This window comes from Sphaeramia orbicularis, chromosome 4 (assembly GCF_902148855.1).
Source record: "Sphaeramia orbicularis chromosome 4, fSphaOr1.1, whole genome shotgun sequence".
NCBI lineage: Eukaryota > Metazoa > Chordata > Actinopteri > Kurtiformes > Apogonidae > Sphaeramia > Sphaeramia orbicularis.
In genome coordinates this window covers 34104402-34121588 of record NC_043960.1, presented here as the reverse complement: position 1 = coordinate 34121588, position 17187 = coordinate 34104402, and the positions used below count along the sequence as shown (strand labels likewise).

The window sequence follows — 17187 nt, the reverse complement described above, 5'->3', positions numbered from 1 at the left end:
ACATTTGTCAAGGCCATTCAGCTTTCACAAAGAAATATGACCACACATGGTTTTAAAAGGCAGCTATAATTCATGAAAGGACAGAGGGCTACAGGAAAATGTGCCGAGTGAAGCCTTGAATCTGATTTATTTCAAAGTAGTAAAGAAAGGTCAAAAGGTGGGCAGAAAAAGCCAAGCGTGAATATGAAGCTTTGAGCTTCAGCTGCCACTGAGAGTCAGTAGAGAGGACAGAGATGGACAGGAGATATCATATCATGGTCAGTGGGACAGTGTGTATCACACACTGGCTGGAAAGTATGTAATCTGTTTTCTCCCCCTTTTCCTTTTGAAGCTGAATGAGGGAGAAGCATGATCCCCCAAACCAAGAACAAGCAAAGGAAAATGTGAAATATGCAATGAATATAGAATAGTAAAGTACGCATTGTCCTCAACAAGACATTACTGAATTGATACACTGTACAGTTATCATGTGTAAAATTCTACATTTCTATACAAAACAGTACCGGTGTTGAGATGAAAATGAAGTGAATCTGTTTCATATGAATTTCTGTGTTATTTCTAACATCTTCAAGTGTGTAATGACTTTGACACATCTGGTCTACTGTTGCTATGGATTGGTTGCTATGGATCACACCACACACTGACGCAGATAGCTTAGTGAAAATAGTTTTAATATTTTACCTACAAAAAAAAAAAAAAAAGTTACATAGCCTATACAAACTAACATACAGGATACGCTGATAATATCCAAAAAAAAAAACTTTGGAGCAGCCAGAGCTGTATGAAAATAAAGTGCAATCCGTAACAAAACCAACGCAATGTAAAGTATGGCATTTTCAAGTACCGACCAAAAAAAAAAAAAAGACAGAAAAACATGTGAAATACTGGCAAAAAACAACCTCAGCCTCAATTCAAAGAATCATTTTTTTCGTTCAAGAATATCTCAAAAAGAAAAAGTCAGAGGATGAGGCAGTAACAAACACATTCAAACAAGTGCTGTGTGCATTCAGGTCAGGATTAACCAGAACATGGTGACAGTTATTAGAATGGTTCACTGAGCAGGAAAACAACAAACATGAGAACTAAACAGTGAAAAAAAACAAACAAAAAAAATCACTTTATATGACAATCAAGTATTGGATTGGACTTGTGTGTGCGCATTAACTAGCTTGTCACAAACAACTGTAGGAAGTTTCATCCAAATGTGCAAAGAACACCAAACATGCAGAAAAGATTACATTGTCATTTTCACCCTATCATCCCAAATTCCACAGTGCAACCAGTGCAAATATTAACCCATTTAATAACAGTTACAAGACAAAGCCAAGATCCATGTTCAGTTTTACTACATTTCCTTTATCACTATTTATTTTCTAGTTCCAAGAATATGCATTAGGCTGTTTTCAAGATGTCTTTTGATGCATATAGTGTCTAGGAAGAGAGTTAAAGTTATTCACAGAGACAACACACCAAAGTATTGGACAGGAGACTTATTTAAGTTCCTGATTGTTTCCCCTCCTTTCTTCAGTCCAGGTTGAGCTCAAAATTAGTCATGATATCCTGCTGCATAGTCATGTCAATACCAGACATCTGTGGAGAAAAATAAAACCACAAAAACAGACCATATAAGGATACCCGTATGGTCAAGAATAGAACGGAGGAAACCCAGCAGAGGTACTCACAGCCTCTCTTCGGCGACGCTCCTGCTCCTTCTTGCGGGCCATCTCTCTGTCCCTGTCCACAGATGACGGTGTACCTACGCCTGGAGTTTCCTTGGGAGAGTTTGGCTTTTCCACTTCAGCTTCTTTGGGAGCATCTAAAGCAGGCTCTGTGCAAACATTCCCTGGTGATTCAGGTTCTTCTTTAATTGATGCTGGAGGATCTCTTTCCATTTTGCCTGGGCCTGGCAGGCTAGAATGAGAATACACTTGTATATTATATTACTTGGAAGTCTGTCTTTTATATTAATGCAAAGAAATATCAATATCATTTAGCACTGCAGGTTTGAACAAATCACAGAGAGGAGCTGAAGAATTTCTCCAGATGTGAGTACAATTTAAGACTGCTAGAAGCAAGTGATGTCTTCATGTGAATATAGACAACTTTTGGCAGATTATACAGGGGCTTTAGGTTTATACCCTTAGCCCTTGCCACAGGGTATTGAGGTTTTGCACACACGTCACATGATCATGTGGTTTTCTGTTTACGGCGCCATATTGGTAGGCAAGCTTTCCTTGGATCGTACAATTGCCCATTGTTGGTGATATTTATCTTTCTCCTGTGTAGATCTACAATAACATAAAGCTTTAAGCAGTGTGATCATGGTAATCACATGTATTGTGGTTGTTTGCAATAGATGAGTTTCATGTGACGTATGCATACATTAAGTCGTGGAGGAGAAAGTCAGGCCGAGTTTGTAGCGTGTTAAACGATGGACCTGCTAAACTCCTGTGTGTCGTTTATTACTTAGCTTTCACCGAGTATAAGTTAGGCAGAAAGACCGCTCGGTTCCATTGGTGGCAGTGGTGGTTCTGTTCTGCCGACTGCTGTTTATAGTTATTACCGTGGTTAGCCTAGCTTCTCAGTATAGTTAGCCTGCGTGTGTGTTGTGCTTTGCGGCGTGGAAAAAAAGAATTGTCATCATGTGGTACGGTAATGAAGACCCCTTTAAACCTACTAGGAGGGCTTCCCCTGGCCTATCACCCTATAGAGACAGAGTGATTGTGGATCTACCTGCTCCCTTTGCCGGCGATGGCAGCGAGAGTTTCCTCAGCTGGAAGTGGCAGTCGGAGCTACGGCGGATGACATCAGTGAGTTCAGTGGGGAGCTGGTGACAATACCCCCCACCTGTCTGTGCAAGTCTGCTTTTCTACTATGGGACAGCCTTCCCGATACGGTCAAGTCAAATTATGCGGTCGTGAAAGAGAAGATGGGATCGGCTTTTGGACAGAGACAAGTAATGGACCGTTTTAGAGCTAACATATCAGCTCGTTCACGAGTTCCGGGGGAGAGCCTGGAAGTGTACGCGGCTGATGTGAGCCGGCTGGAGCTGGTACTCGTGTTTTTACCTCCGAGTTGCCTGCGCATCACTGTTGTTCGTAAACATTGAAACTCATCTATGGTGCCTTTATCACAAGCAGACATACTTGCAAATAACAAAACACGCAAACACGAGTCCAAAGAAAAACACGATATAAAGCAACAGTTCTGACTTTCTGGATCCAGATAGCGTGCCTACCAATATGGCGGTGTAAACAACAATCACATGACCAGTGACGTCAGCTGCAAGTCCTCAATTGTCATCAGTTCGTTGTCCCTCTGTCTGTCTGTCCCGATGTGCAAAAACTTTGGCATGCACCAGTAGTTGTCATCCAGGAGGGGCAGCAGATAGTCAATGATAAGGAAACCCTGGCATGGACTGAAGGCCAAGGGTTTTTCAAGTGCGGGCACATTATGTTTTCTACAGTGTGACTCTTCCCATATTCACTAATGTTCCCATATTCACTAATATGCAGTGGCAAACACATTTTGCCATGTGCCACTGATTTCAATCAACATGGGAAAACAGTTTTTAGGACATTTAATGCCTAAAATCTATTTTGGTTTACAATAGGCCATCATGATTCAGACTGAAGCTCACTGTACACATTACTTGGATAAGTAAAGGAGACATGAGGATTCATTGATGATGCCATGTGAAGCACTACACAGTTCTTCTGAGTGGGTCACAGACAGCAGTAACACGTCAACATGTCCAAAGCATCAGCGAGGGCTGGATGCTGTAAACGTGACCAGAAACCATACAGGTTCTAAAATGATAACTATAATTTTTGAGGATGGTAACTGACATTTTTATATGCCCGCAGAGATGCATACAATACGTTTCTAGTAAGAATCACTTTATGAAAACAGTACCAGTCAAAAGTCTGGACACAGCTTTTGTCAGTGTTTTTTCTTTGTTTTCATTAAACATATGGAATTATTTAGTATACAAGAATGTGTTAAACCAAAATGATTAATGTTTTAGATTCTTCAAAACCACATTTGCACACTCTTAATATTCTCTGACCTGGTACACACAGTGTACAGTCCTATTTGACTGTTGTTCTAATCCATATTATGGCAAAAACCACTCAACTAAAGAAAGATAAACGACTGAGATGAATGACTGTCCATCATTATTTAAGACAGCGAATCTGAAAAATTTCAAGAACTTTGAATGTACAGTATCTTACAATATCTTTGCAAAAACCATCAATGTTGAAACTGGCTCTCACCAGGAAAGGTAGACCAAGCATTACCTCTGCTGCAGAAGGTAAATTCCTTAGAGTTACCAGCATCAGAACCCCCAAAATTAACCACATATTAGATTAAAGCCCACATAAATGCTTCATAAGTTCAAGGAGCAGACACATCTCAACATCAACTACTCAGAAAAGACTGCATGATCAGGCTGTTATGGTTGAACTGCTGCAAAAAACAACTACAAGAGAATTACTTGGGCCAAGAGACAAAAGAAATGGACTTTAGATACAGAAAAGGTGAGCGAGTGGTTTCTATATGTGTAGTTCCCACTGTGAAGCATTAAGGCTGAGGTGTGATGTGTGGGGCAGCTTTGCTGATGACACTTGGTGATTTATGCAAAATTCCATGCACACTTAACCAGTAGGACTACTACAGGCCTCTGCAACATGCCATCCTGTCTGATTTGGCCTTGAGGACAACCTCAAGATAGTATCGGTGTCTTCAGTATTAATTTACAATATAAAAAACAATAAAATAAAAAAAAAAACATTGAATGAAAAGGTGTGTCCACTTTTGGCAAGAAGTGGCCATTTTATCACAGAAATAAAACATTTTCTAATATGCAGTGCATCTATTGCACCTGATTTCTCTGTACCTGCTCTTTTCCAGAGTTTCCTTCTCCTTGTTTCCTTCCACTTGTTTCTTCTTTAGTTCTTTTTCACGTTCTTCCTTCTCTATTGCAGCCTTACGGAACTGTTGGAAACTTTCTTTTGATGACTTGATTGCGGCTGAAGTGACTGACTGTCTCACTAGTCGAGCCCAAGACTCAGCATTTTTCAGAACAAAGTCCTAAATGAGACAAACTGACATGATAATTTACAGTCTATTTTACATACAGAACACCAGAGGTCTGCACCAAATATAATGGATTTTAAAGCTGAGTGTCTGCCTGGATGGCACAGGAGGAGTAATCACAACAGATAAAATAATTCCTCTTGGGAAAAAAAAACAGTCAAAATGTAGGTTTTTCAACTGGACATACAGTATTTAGTCATTTTAATTCTAATTTAAATGTTTTATCCATGACCTAATAATGTGTGGATCACTATATGAATACTACACAGAATCAAAATTAGCTTTTTTTTTAAGTGAAAACAATCAGAGATATTAATTATTGAAAATGAAAGATGCCTGAAAAGATATATTTAGGTGTAAATCAAGCAGTTACTTTCATATACAGAAAACTATTATAAGCATTGAGTATCTATTTAACAAAAACACAGCTTATCAAATTAAAATGACTTGACTCTGGTCCTTTGTTTAATCCATATTGGTGCAATTAACTCTAAGCATCTTTTTTGGGAATTGTCAATTGAAACAATGCTGACCTTTTTTGGAATTTGGCGTTTCTCTTCTTCAGCTGATTTATTTGCTGCGTCGGTCTGAGGCATTGTTGACACATGACTCTCAGGAAAATCTTCGGGATATCTGAAATCTAAGAGGACAATTCCTGAAATCCACATTGTGCTAAATTTTCAATGAAATGATGCAGATGATAGGCCGAGGACTTACTGGACCTGGTCTCATCCCCCGGCTGCAGTGGGCTGTCTCTCAGAGGGGACAGCACTGGGCCATGCTGAAAGACAAGATGTTGGACACCATTATGTCCTCAATGCTAAAAACTTTAGTGCACGAAAACCTCCCTTAAAACTAAGTGCACAGACCATTTAAGTCTGACAAAACACATAACATCTTATCTGCAACATAATTACCTTTAATTCAGTGCCTTTACAGTTTACATGTGCAGTGGCCTTTACCTGTACTTGGACCATAAATAGATGCCAAATTACATTACAGCTTGGTTATAATAAAGGAATAGTGAGGTAGTAGTGTGACTTTAAAGAGGTAATCATTAAGCGTGGTTGCATAGTTATCTATTATCTGCTTAAGACAAACTAATAACCAAAATAGTTGCTCATAGTTTACCATTACCTGCTGTAACTCTATCATCAATATCATTACTTTGGTAATTGCATATTTAACAGAATGGTTTTAATTATTTCCTTTTTACCATCAACTCTTACCACATTATCATTGAACAGTATGTGTGTAACTGTATTTGTATTCTATGTATGTATCATTCTTTAAAGCTGCGTATGACTTTTGTCACCAATGTTTCATCAAATCTGTAAAACCCGAGTTGTAGCCTAAGTATTATGAATACAGTACAGTATATTAGTACACATTGAAATTTTTCACCATGAGGGAAGAGATTCAGGAGCGTGTTCACAGAGAGACTTAAGGATTCGTGATACTTAGGCTATGACTCGGGTTTTACAGATTTGAAGAAAAAATGGTGACGAAAGTCATATGCAGCTTTAAAGGTTCTGAATTAAAGCCAGCTGTCCTGTCTAATTCATTTTAATACCAACCTATTGTCTTGTAATCGCTTCTAAACTGCATGAGTTTACAATGGTATTATTTCATTATTACCTCTTTATTAGCATGTTATTACCAAGCTGTGGTACTACAAATCAATATATGGTAACTGTGCAACACCTGGAAATTTCTGCTGTGAAAAACGGAGGATATCTATCCGATCTATTTAGAGGCACTTAGAAGCTAAATGTACTGTAAACACTATTAAAATGGTCTGTGTTAGTGTTTGAGGTAAAGTACCTCAAATTTGGTGGTAGTCCAGTCCAGTAAAATCCCTGGAGACACCATGGGGGATAAAAGTGCAGACAAATCTGTCAAAAAGTAAATGAGACAAATGACTAGATTTGCAAAGCGGTATGTGTTACACATACAGAGAACAGTTAAAATGACAGAAGCAACGGGAGGCAATTACTTTAACTGGTTCTAACCCTCCCATTCACCCCTGTTAGAGCTGAAAGTGAACCAGTTTCCATGTCCTGAACATGTGTTTCTGAAGGACACTGACAGTATGGGGGCAGTTAAAGGGGGACAGACAGCCTGGGGTGATAGGGGAGGGTTCACTGGACATGATTGTACTATTTAAAAAGTGGTGCCACTGGCGATGAGAAAGGCATTAACACAGAAATACAGAGGTGTGTTACCTGGAGGTACTAGAGTCAGCTGGTCACAGGGCTTGCCTCTAGTTTCTGCTCCTGAGGACTGCACAGCAGGAGAGCAACAAGTCTGGACCGAGGATTGGCTCGAATCTTTTGTCTCCAGTATCTGCTTACTACTGGCAGTCTGTGACACCTTCAACTTCAAAAAAAAATTACATTCTTATATTTTATTCTACCCAACACAGCTGTCTTAAATGGAAGTGCTTGTGATTATATCAAAGAAGTAGAGGCTGCATTTACCATTTTCTTATCTTTGTCTTGACTTTTCTGCTTCTTTGTTTTTGGCACTGAAATACATGCACAAGAATAACAGAATAATGACAAGTGATGGACTATGGCATTTATTAATACTAGCACTATATTGACAATATATATTTTTGTACTGGGAAGTTTTGTCTTTTTTTTTACCACATAGACAATAATGTGACTGATATGACAGTGCAAATGTAAAAAAAAAATGATATGATTTGTGCAAGTAGCATTTAAATGATGAAGGCGGTTGAGTCAATGTTGTCAGGATGATTAATTCTACAACAGTGTACCATTTGTATATTGGCTGTTTTATGTTAAACCTGAAACAGCAAAACAATGCTTAAGCAACAAAGATGAGTAGAGAAAAATATAAAAGGTATTTCACTAGAGTGGAGATCCCATATAAATCAGCATGAAAAAGCCACTAGCAATATACTTCAGTAAATGTACTTGGATATCTCCATTGACATAAAAAAAAAACCCAGCCAAAACTATATTATATTACAATACATGTGTAGTAGCTGTTTTCACAGAAAATTACCCTCCCATTTTTTGACTGAATACAAGTCATGACACCACAGTATCTATGCACAACTGGGCAAACTGGGTTTTTTCTTGGGTTTACAGTTCCACACATTGAACGGGTGTACAAGAGGCAACTGAAAACCTAGTGTTACTCATGGAAAATGGACTCAACTGATTTATTATCTCAACTTGCCACTGTGACGCAAAAAGGGTATTTAAGGTGAGTCAGTAAATCATTACATCAGTTCAGGGTGAAGTTACAGGGTCCAAGAGCAAACCTCTGACGCAGAAGGTAGAAATACACAAAGTACAAATTGCGTGTCCTATAATTTTTCATTTAGAAGTAGAGAATCTATTGCAAGCAATGGAATAAACATATAGATGTGTAGATGAACATAAAATTATTATTATTATTATTATTATTATTATTATTATTATTATTATTATTTGCATCTTCAAGTATTCTACCAGTTCTAAACCCAAATGTACTCAGTTCGGTGTTAAATATTTTCTTAAAATGTTCATTTGAAGAGCAAGCCATGTAACATTTAGATTTTTTTTTTAAACAATGACTTCACAGATTAAAAAATTTTTTTCAGATATAGTGATACTTTTTCTTGGTGCCCGCGGTATCACTGTTTCCACCAAGGTGATACATCTGCTGTGGTCAGAGGTGCATAAAAACCACAAAGAACTGTAGAAAGTGCTTTTTAGTTTCCTATTAAGTGAGAACTAATTTCAACATTCAAAAATTTGAAATGACATTAAAAAGGATGCTTCCAATAAAAATATCAAAGAAACACTTTGAATAAATCAGTTTAACAGATGTGAGGAGCCTGTTTGTGCTCAACACTTAAAATGTGGGTGAAATAAATACAAAGAGCAAACACTGTATGAATGTGTAGAAATATAAAACACTGTAATATTTGCCGTGCAACTAGAAACAATAGAGTGTGAAAAGTACTACAAACCCCTGGTGGGTTTATCCATAGATTTTACAAAGAAGAGAGCAGAGCACAGAGGAAAGCAGCTAACCTGATTCACAGTCACTGCTATCAGATGTGTTAGAATGACAACTACTTCGGCTGCTGCGGGAGCTGGATGAGGAGCTGGAGCTGCTGCTGCTGCTGCTGTCACTGAGGCGTGACATGTATGGGGCATCTGGGGCTGTTGTGACTTTAGCTGTTAACAAAAACAAGTATTGTTTTGCTCCACCAAATTCCTCATATGTGAAAGATTAGTTTTGATCACTTCACTGTTAAATTCAGTTCTTACCAGCTGGATTATTTTTCTTACTTAAGAGCTCTTTACTGACAACCTGAGATTTCCCACCATCCTTTAAATTCCAAATCTGAGTTGCTGTGGGCATTACAGACTTCTTTTCTGCAGGAGAGAAGAGATGAAAACTTCCATCTAATAAAAAGTCTTAGTCACACAGTAAATCTTTAGGGGCTCAGGAGAGAGCTAAACTTACTAAATTTCTTGTTGCTTTTCCTCAGACATTTTGCCACAAACCTCTGCAGGTTTCTCAGAGTGGAAGGCTTGAGTATTTCAAAGTCAACCTCAATCTCTTCTAGAGTAGAGTCTCGTAGATAAGACTCACAGGAGTGAATGATGTTCACCAACTTGCCTAGTTTGTCACCAGGCAGCTTGTCGATGTCCAGTTTCAACTGCTTCTTCTCCTGGTATGTCATGGGTAATGATGAAGGCTTATCCTTACTTTTCAAAGGCACTCCAGGAATACTGCGTTTGCTGCCATGCATACAAACATCTGACATTAGCATGAGTTGCACAATATACAGTGCTAACCATGTACGAAGTAAAGTAATTTGATTAAAGTATTACGTACATAGTAGTGCTCTTGTTTTTGGCCACGTTTTCTACAACAGGTTTGTGCTTTGAGGATTTGAGTTTTAGTTTGGCATTATTCTTTTCTTTACATGTTCTGTCCTTTTTCAACTTGTCCTTCTTTGGTTTCATTTTCTTCAAATGATCACTCATTGCTTTCAGCTGAAAACCCAGCCATCAATAAGATATTTCAGTAAGAAACACTGAAGTGAATACTGTCTTATGGTACCATTATCATTAGTACCGGTGTGTATACCAACCCACTCCTCCAGATTGGCCAGCTGCACCGCCACATCTTCTTTGGCGCTTTCCAGCTCAGAGGAGCTTTCACTGCCAGAACTTTCTGATGCTGATGGACTTGTATCTTTGTCTCCATGTCCTTGGTCATCTTGCTGCAACGGAGGGCAACATTTTTCTGGTTCCAGGGGAACTTTCAAATATCGGGCCTCAAAAACTTCCTGTTAATAACATAAACATTTGCACAGCATTAACTGTACTTATAATCCTATGTAGTGTACAGTACAGTAGATATTACACCCTTAGTTCTGCTATACTACTATTTGCATGTGCAGTAGCCTGGGAACCCCCCCCCCCCTTTCTCAGTTCTTAAGTTATAGCTTCTTGGGTCCTCATCTTGACTCCTCAGCCCTCCCACCAGAGATGCAAGTGAAGAAAATCAAGGTGAGAACCTGAGGTGAGAAGAGCTGAGGCAGGAAGCATTTAACATGACACATCTCTACCATCAAGTCAAATATAATGTGTGTAAAAGCTGTCATTTAGCTTCAGTGTATTGCTGTATCTGATGATCTTTTAGATGACTTTTCATGTAAGATAATAATTAAGTTTCAATTTGACTCAATGTCACATAATGTGTCAGTAAGTGATGTACGGATGTCATACATGTTTTATTTATGCATTTCAAATACCTAATACAACTTCAGATTGCATCTGCTCCTCCCGTTTTTCGTATCATTCAGACAAGTGTAAAGCTTTACAAAACCTTCACATTAGATGGTTCCAGGTTTATCCTTGCATGATTATTTCAGTCACAATGCAGCCAGATATAAGTATGGTATTCTCCTTCCTTCCAGTCTGTGCTACCAATTGGAAAGTCACCCCTTGTTATGGGAAATAACATCACCCTACCAGCTGCAACCACAAACCTAACTACGGCAAATATTGACAGACACACATATTTTTATGCAGCAGTTTATTTTGTAGGAATTTAATCATTTTAATACCACAATGCACATCCTCATGCGCACACCAAAACAACTTCTGTCCAGACATTATTTTGCAAAGACACTGCTCAGCATTGTACAAGTATGATTGGTTTAAAGAACTACCCTAACAATCCAGACAACTTTTACCCGTATTCCAGAATAATAGCTCTAACAAAGACTGGAGCTGGGTCTAGCTATGAGTTTATCCAATTGTGTCTCAAAGCATTTTGGTCTGCATCTGTAAATCAAAAATGCTAGGTTCTAGACAAATGTGCATTTGAGAAATCAGTCTGACAATGCTGATCTAGATGCGCAAGACTGTAACAGAGCATACACATACCTGCAGTTTTCTTGCCATGTAGACTACTTCATGTGAAGGTGGATTGTACTTGTAACAGTTTGAGAACATCAGTCTGACATCTGCGGCAAACTCTTTTGCATTTGCATACTCTCGTGCATCCATTTTTTTCTGAGGAAACAGTACAGCATGTGAGGCCAGATTATCTTCTTATAGTGCAGCTGTAAACATTCACCAAAAAAAAAAAAGAAAAAAAAAAAAGATACTATAGACCAGGGGTGGCCAACCCTGGTCCTGGAGAGCCACAATCCTGCATGTTTTAGATGTATCCCTCTTCCAACACACCTGATTCAAATGATAAGCCTATCATCAAGCTCTGCAGAAGCCTGATAACGACCATCAGGCATGCTGGAAGAGGGAAACATCTAAAACATGCTGGATTGTGGCTCTCCAGGACCAGAGTCGGCCACCCCTGCTATAGACTCACCTTGATAGTACCCAGATCCATGGGCTGCTTGATAATGTCATGATAGTCATGCAAACCCAAAGCAATGGCATCGACGGGGGTGTAAAAGGGCCATGCATATGCACAGTGCCTCTTGGACAGCATCTCCTTTAAGATGTCGTTGGAGCACCTGAGCTGCTCAGACAGTCTGACCTTCTTCACTTCCAAGGATGGCAAATCCTTCTTAGGAGGTTTGATGGGTCTTCCACTACCTCTCCTGAGGAAGAATGTACAGGGTGCTGAATCTTCTCCAGCTCTGACGACCTCATTACTTGGCATCACTGAGATAGTGGACGGTGCAGGATCTGATTTTCTCTTTAAACCTTTTTTAATCTGAATGAACATGAGAAATGTTACAATAAACAATTCAAAAAACCAAGACAAAAAAAAAAAAAGCCTAACAAAATTCCATCTCTAACCAACCAAAACCAAATCTGTGAACCTGATCATTTTTAGTCATTGACATTTCATTATAGTATAAGCATTAAGAAGCAGCAGCTGTTAGCCAACAAGGAATGTGCTTACTGATGAATCAGCTTGTTTGGTGAGTGGGACGGAGGGGTGATTGTGATGCACATCAGGGGGGATGACTGTCACTGTCTGTCTGAGAACAACTTCTGACACAAGGGATCTCTGGGTCACTGCACCTGTATGACATGCACAAAATTCAGGACACAACCTTAGATAAATAGAAACAGCACAGTTACAAATGGGTCATTCTCTAACTCACCCATAACATCCAAATTTATGTCTTGAAACATATTCAAAAGGAATTTTTTTATGAACTTCAGGGGATCTCACATAACCTTTTAGTCACCCTAGAAGTCCAAAGAATAAATTGCAGTGTGTGTTCATGGAAATAAATATAAGCTTGATGCAAACTGAAAATTTTTACATTTTCTAAAATTAATATTCTCAATTGTTTTCCCCCCTTTTTTGCAAGAAAATCAATGCAGGGACTTAGATGAAGTTCTGACTTCTGGTTGTGTCTGCACAGAACAACCCATATAACAAAGTCAATGATGTATTTTTTAATTATTATGTTCACACAGTTATATGACAGATTAACATATTCAGATACCTGTACTGGCATTCTTCCCTTTGACTTGATCTTTAGCGGTATATTCCGTAACCTCACACTCCTCTTTTGGCATTTGGGAAACTTTTTGCAAAAACACCTTCTCCAAGGTCTGTGCCATGATAACAATATCATCTCCAGGCTATATACAGAAAAAAAAATATTATAAAAAATAAAACATTCTGCACTGTAAAAAATAAAACTTTAGACAAAGCTAAACAATACTGAATGAAGTTGTACCTCCTCTTTCGCTTAACAAAACTTCTGCAAGTTTTCCCTTACCCGATTATACATGTAGCAGTTGGCAAACATGGTGTTGAAGTCTTGAATACATTCAAGTGCTTTCCAGTAGTATTTGTTCTGGAGACGCTTCTTAATAGTGCCCAAATCCATAGGATTTGCAATAATTGTGTAATAATCCTACAACATAAATGAAGCACACAAATACATGTATTCAAGTCTTTTCTTCACAGCTTAGTGGCAATCTGGACTGAAACAAGAAATATTCTACATCTCAACATTCGGAGTAAGTGATGTCACAGCTGGTCAACCAGTGACAATTTTCTACTTACTGGGATACAAAGAGCTACTGCATCAACAGGCTGACGAAAGGGCCAAGAGAAGTGATGCCTCCATAAAGTTCTGACTACCACCCTCTCCAGATACTGGAGCTGATTGGTCATACGTCCAGGCTTCTTGGGATTTATGACCTCTGGTGGAGGAGGGTTCTTACTCACAGTGGGACACACTTTCACAGCAGCCATTGTGTTTTCCAAAGGAGGTTAAATAAGGAAATAATCTGAAATATACTTGGCTGCAATTTAATGTTCATCACACGTCTCCTAAAGAAAAATAGAAAGGGGGATGAGTGAAGAGTAGATTCTAAAACTGAAGTATATACATGACTGTGGAATGGCATGTAGAACAAGTAGTCAGTGCATCTGTCTCTGTTTACACCTGGCAATCCTAAAAATATACCAAAAAAACTAACGTTAACGGTTAATGTTAGAAACATTATATTCCTGATTTATAATCAATAATACAATTTTCTATAACTTTTCATCATTCATGTTACAACCTCAACTATCCAAAAGTACAATGAGTTGTAGATTGAACTTTAAAACTATTCAAAAACTAGAAATTTCACTTTGATTACAACTTCATTTGCAAAAGTTTATGTAATTTCTAAAACTCACATATTGAATCAAAATATATCAACCATTTCAAACTGTAATTCTAAAACATTCAGACTTAATGCATCTTATTTAATGAGTGGATCATTTACACCTAAATGCAAATAACACATTAAAGAGATCACAGCAGACACAGCAAAACGTCAGCCATAAATTCTGCTGTAGCTGCAAGTCACAGATGTTGTACAAATGTTACATGCTTAATATAGTTAAGGCTGCCACCTACAGCCTCTTTATGAAAAATACTTCACAATTTCACTTGAAAACTTAGAGTAGGGAATCTCCAATATCTATCTAAAGTTTACAAACACCTTTGTCTTGATGTGGTTCTATATGATGCACACTGTCATATTCAATAAAGTAGGTAACACTACTAGCATTTGATTAGTTCTACTTATAACCCACCCCAAATAATGTTGCCAGTCCTTTTTTGTTTTTAACTTTATTTTTTAACAATAGTGACAAAGACATTCATTTCATACTTTATGAATATATATTACAGATCATCAGAGGTGGGTAATCCCAGGTTCATCAAGTCAAAGTCCTGCCATGTATTGGTTCCAACCTGTTCACTGAACCAGCCCATTTTGATGAGCACAACTCCTCATCCAGGTAGATGGGATAACTGGTGGAATCACCAGTGTTAAGTGAACAGATTGGAACCAGTACATGACAGGACTTTGACTTGATGAACCTGGGATTACTCACCTCTGCAGATCATTAGATCTTATATTTGTTGCTTAGATTACACAGACATTGTCAAAAGGGAACAGTGGCCTCTGCTGGACACAAACATGGCAGCATGCTAGTCTCTGTTGACAACACTGGAACCAACACGTGAAGCCACCGTCACGCCCACCAGTTAGCTTAGCGACTGGACTAGCTAACAATCACGTCACTGGGGGAAGAAGGTGTAATAAGTAAAAGAAAAAGTTTGACTTATGAATTACGTTTGACGAGTTGGGGCAGCGGAACCCTACACAGTTAGTTAAATATATATTAACCCTGTTACCTTCATAAACAGTTATTTTAACGCTAGCTTTAAACAGTCATTTTCGGCCGCAAGAATTTTAGCATGCTTTCCAGCGGACACTTGGTAAAACAGTAGTTCGTTATTTTAAACCCTTTCCCATTTGTACACAATGACATTCGTTACTAACCTAATAAAATGTGACCTGTAAGTTTAGTCTTGTGCAGTTCTTCTGGGGAACCGTTTCATGCCGATATGTACCTGTCGTTACCGAGCTAACGTCTTGCTAGCATCTGCTGCGTCAATGCTACAAATCACTGTACCAACAAAATCTAGCTTTCGCCAAAGTTTGAGTCTTGGTTACTTTATCTTTAGCACCAACCGTGGGTAAAAGCTATGTTTAGCAAACCTAGAGTTCACTAAGCGAACCATTATTCTGCTCGTATTACCTTAGATTTCACCGACTCCTTGTTCAGCTCTTCGGCGGCAGAAGTCTTTACGACAACCGCCTCAAATTTATACCCCGTCTGCCCAAGACTGTACAATTGATTGGTCAAAACACTACATACACGTGTTAAAGCCGGTAGTAATGCTAAAATGCATTCGGTAAAACCCAGTGTATCCTATCTCCTGCAAATGTTTAGCTAACTAGATAGTATTTAAACTTTAAAGTGACTTTTTGTTAACATGTTCCCAAAAGTGTGAGAAGTCGAGGTGACGGGAGAATCCTGACACATTATCAGTCGATGCTGTGTCTGTAGCAATATTTCCCAAACCTTGTAAATAACACCAGTCTGTAGTTGGCCTGTGCAGAAGGCTGACAGCTAACTGACTGGGAACGGGCTGTGTGTCCGTGAATGGCTCTGGAACGCAGAACCGGTGACTGGGCGGAGCGACGAGTTCATGTACTGATCCAGAAACGGAAATTTGGGTATCAACGATCAGATAAGGTACCACTCGCCAACTAAAAATAATAATATTAGTAATTCTACGCCAGCTAAATACGTCACTGCGGTTATGTTTATGTCTCTGCAAGGCGCTACCCCATTATTAGGGATATTGGCAGCAACAGCGATAGTTACAACAAGACAATTTGGACTGTCGTATTTTACTCATGGTACCTAAACTCAATTTAAGTCCACTTCCTGAAGACAGGCTAAAAAAAATGCTCAATTTTAATGTTGATTATTTTTATAGTGAAAAAAAAAAAAAAAAAAAAAAAAAACAGTATTGGCGTTTTAAGTAAATATTTGGGCAAAACATGTATCTGTTTGCATAATTATAATGAGCACTGAAATATTATAATGGATGCAATAACAACATGTGCCCTAATCAATAATTCTTCGCTTTACTAATCTTGCTACTATTTTACAATCAAAATTTTCTGGTAAGATCATTAAATAGTGTCTGATTTATTTATTTATTTATTTTTCGATTCAACCCTAGGAAATGATTTGTTTGGTTTGTTAGGCCTTGTCTGTATCACAACAAAAACAAAAAGATTTTAGGAAAAAAACTGGAAAATTATTTAATAAAAACATAAATTAACTTTTTTTTTTTTTTTTTTTTTTTTACAGGTCTAATATCATAGCAGTATGTTAAGACATAAATAAGAATCATAAACATAAACACATTATGTCCTCAAGGTGGAGCTATAGGCAAAAATGTGTAGTTATTGAAATCCTTAAAAAGAAACAGAGATTTGTTGGAAGCTGGAAGAATGCTGTTGTGGTTGATGTCCTTGATAAGCTTCCTCAAAGTGATTAAAATGTTTGCAGTTTTGCACAATTATTTTAATTTCATCACATTTTTCTTGAGGATTGTGTGAATAATTTGGTTTGGATTGTATATCAAAACCTCTAACAATTCCAATACTTATACATTTTCCTTTGTAAATTGTTTAACCTATTCACTACAGGTTAAGTACATTTTGAGTTCAGTGAATGCAGGGAACT

At 38.1% G+C, this 17187-nt stretch overlaps 1 protein-coding gene across 8 annotated transcripts; it reads right to left on the bottom strand.

The window, feature by feature from the left end:
- Nucleotides 1–108: 108 nt before the first annotated feature.
- Nucleotides 109–16058, bottom strand: brdt (bromodomain, testis-specific). Of its 8 annotated transcripts, XM_030132237.1 has the most exons (20): nucleotides 15682–16058; nucleotides 13642–13911; nucleotides 13352–13489; nucleotides 13073–13211; nucleotides 12517–12638; nucleotides 11974–12324; nucleotides 11529–11657; nucleotides 10226–10423; nucleotides 9967–10127; nucleotides 9592–9869; nucleotides 9393–9500; nucleotides 9153–9299; nucleotides 7581–7627; nucleotides 7326–7479; nucleotides 6925–6995; nucleotides 5818–5881; nucleotides 5634–5740; nucleotides 4901–5094; nucleotides 1683–1911; nucleotides 109–1590 (listed from the first exon to the last, which is right to left on the bottom strand). In XM_030132237.1, the coding sequence occupies exons 2-20, from the start codon at nucleotides 13831–13833 to the stop codon at nucleotides 1525–1527; spliced, it is 2895 nt and encodes a 964-aa protein (XP_029988097.1). In that variant the 5' UTR covers nucleotides 13834–13911; nucleotides 15682–16058; the 3' UTR covers nucleotides 109–1524. The 8 variants fall into 8 exon arrangements, 7 of the variants coding, with proteins under 7 accessions (XP_029988097.1, XP_029988100.1, XP_029988099.1 ...); XM_030132240.1 differs by lacking the exon at nucleotides 15682–16058 and having other exon boundaries at nucleotides 10226–10357; nucleotides 13642–14106; XM_030132239.1 differs by lacking the exon at nucleotides 15682–16058 and having other exon boundaries at nucleotides 6925–6959; nucleotides 13642–14105.
- Nucleotides 16059–17187: the final 1129 nt, after the last annotated feature.